General features: G+C 38.6%; 1 protein-coding gene across 5 annotated transcripts; it reads right to left on the bottom strand.

Moving 5' to 3' along the window:
* Positions 1-2803: 2803 nt before the first annotated feature.
* On the bottom strand, positions 2804-9026 carry CNX3 (cofactor of nitrate reductase and xanthine dehydrogenase 3). 5 transcript variants are annotated; one of them, XM_077373486.1, is made up of 3 exons: positions 8943-9026; positions 4541-4680; positions 2804-3867 (listed from the first exon to the last, which is right to left on the bottom strand). In XM_077373486.1, the coding sequence occupies exons 2-3, from the start codon at positions 4634-4636 to the stop codon at positions 3229-3231; spliced, it is 735 nt and encodes a 244-aa protein (XP_077229601.1). In that variant the 5' UTR covers positions 4637-4680; positions 8943-9026; the 3' UTR covers positions 2804-3228. The 5 variants fall into 5 exon arrangements, with proteins under 5 accessions (XP_077229601.1, XP_077229600.1, XP_077229602.1 ...); XM_077373485.1 differs by lacking the exon at positions 8943-9026 and adding an exon at positions 8764-8936; XM_077373487.1 differs by lacking the exon at positions 8943-9026 and adding an exon at positions 8274-8371.
* Between the last annotated feature and the right edge of the window lie 504 nt (positions 9027-9530).

Genomic DNA, 9530 nt, shown 5'->3' with positions numbered 1-9530 from the left:
TGGACCACTTTGAGTGATGTCAAAATGAAGTGCAACTTCTTCTGCCAGCGCTTGAAATTTCCTTTGTCGAAACGTTCGAGTTTGACAAAGTCTTGGGTCATTTGACGAACCGAATAAAATGCCATTGAAACAACAGTAGAAAATCTTGTCTTAAGATTGTTGGAAAAAAAATGTTGAGGGTACTGTTGTTGATAGAAAACAGAAACTTGTTGCTTCAAGGCGTGATATCACTTTCCTTAAGACAAGATTCGCCCCCACTAGTAGTTGCAAAGGGGATCCACGAATTGCCTCCAAGATACAATGAAGCCTAGTAGGGAAGCCCTACTAATGTTTGATGACGCGTAGCACTAGCGGAATCAAACCCGAAATGCCCTTCCGAAATTTCAAGCCTTAGAGAAATTTCTAAATTCTGTTTCTGCAGAAAAACAGTATCTAGAACAGTAAACAAAAGAAAAACAGTATGTAGAAATACTTGGGAATTTTGTAGGAGTGTAGAAGAGAGTGTAAAGTCTGTCAGAATTGCCAATTCGTTTTCCTGTTATGAAATGACTGAATTCTGCATATTTTGTAGACCACCTGGTGTCTTTTCAGTGTGAACCGAAGCCAAACCAACCGTAGTGCAAAGTGCGCCTAAAAAAACGCCCTATAGCCCATTGCCCACGCCGCGCGTGTCCGCGTGTGCGAATGGTGCGTTGCACCGTCCCGCGGGTCTAACCATGGGTTCAACCCAATGTGCAATCAAACAAGTACTAGAAAAGTGTAGTGCTTTATAAGCCATTCTCTTTCCTTTCTCTCATCCGGTACGCGACTATCTTTTCAACTACACTTCTACATCCTTTTGTAAAAGCAAATCTTTCCAAGAAAATATTTTTTTTTTCCCAAACGCTTTTGATAAAACATTTTTCAAAACACTAAAACATGCAAAATACATGATTTTGAAAATCCAAAATCACGAATAATTCGCCCTTCTGAAGCTGCTTCAGAAGAACAATGAGTTAGTGTGCCCTTCCAAGCACGGGACTCAATTGGACCGCCACCTTTTTCACAACAAGAAATAAGAGGATATTCACAGGTTACAAATGGATTTTTCTGCTTAAAAGGGTAAAAAAAGTTACAAGAAAGGGGAAGAAACAGTTTCCAAAGATTATTTAGAATTTTAGATAAGATTATAATAGAAACGCAAATAAAAGGGCAAAAAATTCAGATCAAAATTGCAAAGAAATATCATCTCAAAAAAGGTGCCATGGTCATATTGGAAAAAAAGATAAATGACATTGCCCAATTACAATATGTTAACATAATCCTAATCTTTCATCTAGGTGCAGTCAATCAATGGATGACATAACCAGAAAAACGTTTCTAACCATCCGTTCGTACTGGGTGCAACTCGGGTCGGGTTGAGGCCAACCCTAACCCAACCCGAGCCTCGGGTTGAGGATGTCAACCCTAACCCAACCCGCCTCCAAATCCGGTTGAGTTCAGGTCGAGTTCGGGAATCCTAGAAAAACTTGAAAAAACTACATGATAGAGGTCGTGTAGCTTGTTCTTCATCTACGCCACGGTGGTTGGATCCGGAAAGCTCCGAAAGAGAAGGCAGCCACCTGGATGATAGATTGATAAGGGCGTCGGGTTGCCAAGGCTTCAACCCTAACCCAACCCGAAATTAAATCGGGTTGGCTTTTCCCAACCCAAGAAAATAACAACCCAACCTGGGCCAAAATCGGGTTGAACCCGTCGGGTTCGGGTTGAGCCTGACCCAAGTTGCACCCCTAGTTCATAGAAGTTGAATGTGGACCATTGCACATTTTTGGGGACATGGCTTACTTTTAGGGGTGCAACTCAGGTTAAATTCGGGTTGAGCTTTTACCTTAAAATGGGGTGAGGCTTGGGTTGATTCCTATTCATTTTTTTAGCAAAAGCTCAACCCGACCAGACCCAAGTTGCACCCCTACTTATTTTGGTGCGGTCAACACGAGTTTTTATACCGTATAGGCCAGTATAGTCTGGTATTTTTCAAAAAGTACTGTATGGCTTACACCATAGGAAGATCCAAACCGTCCATTTGATGGGCCACAGCATAAATAAGTTGTGCCCCAAACATCTTGTTCCGAGATTTTTTAGGGTTTACACCATATAAAATCTCGGAACAAGAAATGAACGATCATTGAACTAGTGATCCCCACATGTACTTTTGCCAGCCCCAAGGTCATGTTTGGCAACCATGAATTTTTTTTCCAGCTTCTAAATGATACAGATTGTAGGCCAAATAAGTGATATATTTTCCCATTCGAATTTATAGGATTTTTATTTCCATGTTATTTAGTTTTTAGGATTTTATTTGCTTGTTTTTAGTCTTTAGGGCTTTTATTTTCCATGTATTTAGAATTAGGGAGCTTATTTATTTTCCGTGAAATTTTATTTCAATTGCTTATAAATAAGCCTCATGGATTAGGGATCTTTAAAGCTTTGGATGATTAATTGATTGATTGAGAAGTCTCTCCTCTAATTTTTTTTCTTCTACTACTTCTAGTTCTCCTCTCTTTTTATTCCCCTATTCTTCTTCTATTCTTCTCATCTTTTCTCTTCTTTCTCTCCCGCTCCTACATCACTAAGACTTCAAATACTGCCTCAAAATGAGCTTGCAAATTAGGAGAAAGTACAAAATTCCTGAACTGAGGATGGTCAGTCCAATATAGATACCATCCCCCTGGTCATGCACTAAGTGGGCCTGTAACAGGCCCGGAGGCTTTTCTTGTTGCTGGAAAGGCAGGTCCTTTTATAAGTACGTTGATGGGCCAACCACATATATGGTGATTGGATTGAAAAATGTTTACCTTGTAATCAAGCACAGCCAGGTAAGGGCCCATTTACATTCTTAACAAAAAGTGAGCCCAGGCCTGGTTCATTGATACCTTCAAAAGGACAGTGAAAACAAACATTTGTATCATCTGGATTCCAATAGTTGGATAACACTATATGCACCGCCGCCCGTCGATCATTTTTTTCCAATAGACCTGCTATGTTTTCCCCCTTAAACTGAGTTCTAGTCAGTCTCCACAGGCAATGCAAAACCTCAATGTTTCTCGAAACAATCTTTCTCTAACCCTTTTGCACTCTTCCCACATGCATCATCACGCAATTCTCATCTCACGCCATTTACTGGTCAAAAAAGAACTTTTGCACATCCTCTCTGGCAACTATCATTGAAAGAAATCCTTCACAACCATTCTACTGTTTTCTAAACCACTCCCCACTCTTACCACCACTCTTGTGCTCAAGATGTATGTCTGTGATCTGAATGTCCTTTGAAGCAGCCTTGCACATGTCATACACTGTGAGACCTGCAACACTCACCGCGGTCATTGCTTCCATCTCTACGCCCGTTTTCCCTGTTGTTGCAGCCTCCCCTTCAATTTCAACACTAAAATCCTTTTTGTTCAGAGTTAGATCAACACGAATGTGTGTCAGACTAATGTTATGACATAGAGGGATGAGGTTGCTGGTCTGCTTTGCTCCATAAATTCCTGCAATCTTTGCTACATCCAGTACATCTCCTTTGGCTATCTGGTTTGCCGCAACCAAGTGGAATGCTTTTTCGCCTAGAATAACTCTGCAACTGGCAGTGGCAACTCTCTTGCTATTTTCCTTGCCAGAGATGTCCACCATCCGGGCCTCCCCACTGCTATCAACATGGGTCAGACCTGGTTCACTTTCACTTGATTTAAAATCGTCGCTTCTACCAACATGCGTCAGACCGTGTTCAGTTTTACTTGATTCAAAAGGAATGAACTGGGGTTCTTGAGAAGCAGGTGAGTTGTTAATGGGTCCATCGCCAAAGGGAGGTTCGCCAAAGATTGACTCCATTTCCTGCAAAATAAGATTTTGTGATGAGGGATAAGACTTTTGCAACCATGAAATCAGGCATGTATGGCAAGGATTTCCAAGATGATATTTGATGCGAAGACGCCAACCATGATCTCAAAAGAGGTTTATGGTGAGGAAGAAGTACATTGACCAACAAAAGATATACTGTTAGAATGAACTAAGTAGTAAGTAAAAAAAATGAACCAAGTACAATGGGGACAGAAACGGGTAAACTCCTTATGAGATGTAATGCAAACATGATTGATATTGGGTAAATTTCTCTTGAAAGAGACGACTTCCCTTAGTTGAAGGTGAGTGGACATGCCAGATGAATTGCTTCAATCTCTCCCTTCACATGTGCAACATTTAAGTTTTGAAAGTGGTATAAACAATGCATGCTTTCCTTGAATGGTTGCATAAAACATTATGTTCTTTCATTTCCTTCTGCAAATTTGAGATCCACCACAACCATTAAATGAATGTGCACGCGTAGCTATATAATGCTAAATAGAAATAGTCAGCGACTCGGCATTTACTTAAATTGGTTATTATCAGGACCCGAAGAAAATGACAAAGATTAATAGCCACTTAATGATGCACAATTCAGTAGTTTATAAAAAAGTGTGTTCTTCCTTGTGATTAGGCTTATATAAAACATAAATGGAACCATGGTTACCTTATTGAGCTCCGCAATTGCCGGATCATTGCCACTGCTACTGTTAAAGCATCGTCTCATAGAAGGAAAGCACACTGTAATTCGCCTCAGCAACATGGAAGACACTGGAAACCTGGTGATGATTAAATTGCTTCTTAGAGCTGCATTAGAAGTGAAACACTGTAAATCAATACACAATATAAGATTTAATAGACATAGTTCAGCTAAACAATGAACTAAAAAGCCACTACTGGGGCTGCTAAAATAGCACAATCCAGGCAAGTAAATAACCAAATTATCATACATAACTTGGAAGAAGTTCAGTCATTTAAAGGAAAAATGACTTCCATATTATGGTTTTCCAATTTGATCCATTTCAGCACATTGCTAGTTTCTAGTTCTAAATATTCAGCTTTTATGAAATTACAGACAAGGTTGCTAAATAACCTATTTTGTTACACGATTAATCTCAAATCTTGATCATGGCAATGCAAAAAATACTCCCAAGCGTGTAGCCCTTTGACTTTCCTCCATAACAAGGTCGTTACGACCATGGTTTTAAATTTCCACCGAAATCCGAAATTTCGGACCCAATGCAAAAAATACTCCCAAGCGTGTAGCCCTTTGACTTTCCTCCATAACAAGGTCGTTACGACCATGGTTTTAAATTTCGACCGAGGGGACCGAAACCGGTATCTGGCAAAATTAGAAATTTCGTCATTTACCAAATTTTGGTAATTTCGAGAAAATGCCTTCTTTGTTTAAAAAAAAAAACGCTACAAAATTTCGGAATTTCTGTCCAGAATTTCAAAATTTCTGTCCGGAATTTCGGTCGAAATTTCGGTTTTCCGGAAGTCCGAAACCGGTACTGAAATCGAAATTTTAAACCATGGTTACGACAACAAGAAATATACCTGGAATTTTTTGTATCTAAGAATAAGGATTTGGGTAAAGAGAAAAGATATGCTTCTGCAGAAGCTAAGACAGGCTAAATATCTCTCAACTTTTGAAACTTTTGAATAATGATGTGAAATCAAACTTCTTACAAAATTCATATAAAATCCTAGTTGAAGAAACTAAGGGGCCGTTTCAAAACGCAGATTTTAAAATCTTGGATTTTCCTCAAAATCATGGATGGGAGACAAGAGAAGAAGGAGACCGTCCGCTTCGCTTCTTTTTAGAATCTTGGATTTTAAGTAAGAAATCTAGGTTATCTCCTACTCTCTTGCTAACGGAAAGAAGGGCGAGAAATTAGAAAACGACGGCTGGTCTCCTTCTATCGTCTCCCATCCAGGATTTTGAGGAAATCCAAGTTTCTAAAATCCGCGTATCCAAACGGCCCCTAAATGAAGTTCCTAATCAAATGCTGCAGGAACCTAACTAATTTCAAATGCCCGCTCATCATATCAACATGCTTTCAAGTGAAAATCAACTGAGAGCAGGGAAAAGGTTTCAATCACTGCCTTTAGTAAAACAATAGTAAGAAAAACTGCTGGAAATAAAAAAAAACTGAATTTTTTTATTGCAAAACCAATGAATTTTCATAAAATCTTCCCAAATGAAAAGAAGAAAGCATAATTGTGTGAAAAAGGAAATAATAGAATAACAAAAAATAAACTTTAGATGTTTCCAGCCAAACAAATCCAGGACAAAGAGAGACAAACGGGAGAGAAAAAACCTGGAGAAAATTATTGCCCTAAAGTAAGAAAACGGATAGGAAGAAAACCCTAACCCTATGTCCCCCTTCCTCTTCAAGATAGTGGCTGAGTCTTTGAGCAATTATTGATAAGGCTAGGAGGAGTGGCCTCGTCGAGGGCCTTAGAGTGGGAGAACATGAGCTGGAAATCTCTCACTTTCAATTTGCTCTCACTTTCAATTTGCTGATGATAACCTGCTCTTTAGTAGTGCAGAGGAGAATAAGGTCAAGAACCTGAATATGGATATGTCTCAATTTACTCATAAACAATATTACGTAGTTGGTTTCACTGGCTTTTTGAAAAAATAAATCATTTTTTTTACTACCACATCATTGTTTCTTAGATAATCGAAGTAACATTTTTCCATCCATTGTAAGCCACACACATCTGCAATCTTGGATTTATTCATACATACACATTTGCAATCTTCGATTTACTCAAATCCAAATCTCAATCTTTTATAAATTATCATGAAAACTTTCTCATTTTTCACATATTATACACTATCATTTCAACATGTATCAAAGTACATGTTCATTAGTCTTCCAGGTCTTCACCTTGAGTTTTGGACTCCTAAAGGACTGAGCAATCCAGCCAGTGTTACAAAAAAGCCGCTGAACCTAGACACACAAACAACTGAAGCATCGAGGTTAAACTACGCTAGGATATGCGTGGAAGTTGAAGCCGGAACGAAACTCCTTGACTCAATCCCAATTCACACCGCATACGGGATTATTCACCAAATAATAGATAATGATCAGAAGCCTAGTTCGTGTAATCTTCGCAAAGATTTTAGCTCAGAAGATAATTGCCACAAAAATCAGAAACTGTGTGTGTGTGTGTGTGTGTGTGTGTGTGTGAGAGATTATTCACCAAAGGAAACTGAGAATGAAATGGAGGCCTCTCGAGCCAAGCAAATAAAACGGCTGGTGGGTGGGGGGGGGGGGGGGGGGGGGGGGGCATTACAAAAAAAGGGCCCCGTAGGTTCTCATCGAAATATCAATCGAAAATGTGCGTGCGTGCATGCGTGTGTGTGTGTGTGTGTGTGTGAAATTTAAGTTGAAGCATGGATGAAATCAATGCCAATAATAATCAGTATTTCTATTAGAACTTGAAGCAATTGAATGGGCTCTTCAGTTAGCATTTGAAAAAAAAGGAGTACTAAAGGAAATTTAGGACTTAAAACTGATTCCTTATTCTAATATCAATTTATTAAAAGAAAGAACAATTGCTAATGGAAGAACCACATCAATCTGAACAAGATAGATTTCTATTTGAGGATTAGAGGATTTTCTCCTAGAGAGAGGCAAATCATGCAGCCAATTGCTTATCTAAGTATAGCACAGGTGTGGAGTTCTACTTTTGTTTCCTCTGAATATCCAACCTCTCCAGTGTGTCACTTAAGAGGACAATATGGGAGAAACTCTCTGAATGTTTGTACTGGTTTATCATTAGTTGAAAAGAGTTGGTAGGGAACCAAGCTTAACTACCATAAATATTAATAATAACAACAACAACAACAACAACAACAACAAAATGATGAAAAATAAATAAATACAACAATAACAGATCATATCTCACCAAAAGAAAATTTAGTCACTATTCAAAATTTCAGAATGAAACCGATACTGAAGCAGTTGTCATGATAGATGTGCCTCCTCTATTATAAATATTTTTCATCAGTTGTAACAAACTTACAATTACAAATAGTTGCGCGTGTCAGTGAGAATGGATAAAATTAAAAATGGGGACTGGGGGCATCCATCAAAACATTTAGATCAAGAGTGTGTAGGTCGCAGTCCCTTTTCGGAGAACACAATTCTCTGAGCATTGCTATTATAAAAAGGGATTAAAAGAACAACCCAAAAAATAAAAATGTCCCAAAAAAAGGATGAGAAAACAAGCCCAAAAGTGCGATTGAGCCCAAAATCTCCTCTCTCTCTCTCTGGTGTCTATTGTTTTTTCATTTTTTTTTCCTGAATTGGTTCTTTTGGGCTTCTTCCAAAGGGATAATTTGACTCAGCAGCTGAATTTTAAACGACCAATACTAACAATACCTATATGTAGTTGAGCAGATGCCGTTCAAAAGGTGGATGTTAGCATTAACTTCCCTTTGACCCTAACTGATTGATTCCAATAAGCATACTGTTCGTATCTTTAAACCTAAAAATTTTAAAAAAAAAAAAGAAGAAGAAGAAAAGAACTCAGATTAAGTCTAGGAAACCCATATTAACATTGAGCATCCTTCTTTTATATTTCTGTTTTTAATTTCTATTACAGATTTACAGAGAGAGAGAGGTCCTTGCATAACAGAACTTCTGAAGCTGTTTGTCTAGTCAGCAGAGAATCGAGATTAGGGTTTTTCTCAGGTATCTAATCACAGTCACGTTTGGGCAATCTCTGGTTGAACGATGGGAAAATGGGAAAAAGAAAAGAACATAAAACCATAGAAAACAAAGGGATATGACATGTGTGTGTGTGTGTGTGTGTGTGAGAGAGAGAGAGAGAGAGAGAGAGAGAGAGAGAGAGAGAGAGAGAGAGAGAGACCTGAAAGGTTTAGGGTTTTCTGCAACGAAGGCCTTTGCCGAGAGCAGAAAGAATAGCTGGGAATAGAAAGGCGTCTTAGAAGGAGAAATAGAGTGCGGGGTGGTTCATGGTCTCGGTCTCTAAGAACCCATGAATAGCAGAGAGAGAGAGAGAGTTCCGAAATGTGCTGTTAATTTTACCTGAAAAATGAAGATGTTGTGACCGTCATGACCTATCAGCCAGCACTACGCTTACCTAAACCAGGGCTTCATAATTCAATAAACACTACCGCGTTTCCAATATCATATTTGGGCTTTTAATATTTTATTTTTTTTAAAGTAATTCTATGTAAAATTTGTATTTTATTTATGAAATGGCCGGTATCATTATTTGTCCAAATGCATTCTTTTCTTCTCTAATTTTTTCTATATTTTCATCTCTACCACCACCGATGACCATCGTTGCAACTCAGAATAGGAGGAAAAGAGAGTGATAGAAAAGATGAATAAAGAGGTGGAAAAAGAAAAAAGAAGAATCGATGCAAAAAGAAAAAGCACCAGAAAAAATGGAGAAGAAGAATAAGGAAGAGATAGGAGTTGACACATGAAAAATTGGAAACACTGGAAAACATAAAAAGGATATAAAGAAGAAGTACGAAGACTTGGAGTCGAGTGGGGAAAAGTTCGGGTAGAGCCAAAAAAAAGTTGGGCTCGATTCGGAAAAGTTAGGGTCGAGACGTCGCAACTCGACATCTTTTTGGTAGGTAAGCTGGAATTGAACGGACCTTA

The sequence above is a fragment of the Tasmannia lanceolata genome, unplaced genomic scaffold, assembly GCF_043159265.1.
Source record: "Tasmannia lanceolata isolate RefF3 unplaced genomic scaffold, GAP_Taslan_0.1 ptg000037l, whole genome shotgun sequence".
NCBI lineage: Eukaryota > Viridiplantae > Streptophyta > Magnoliopsida > Canellales > Winteraceae > Tasmannia > Tasmannia lanceolata.
This window is presented reverse-complemented; position numbering and strand designations above follow the sequence as displayed.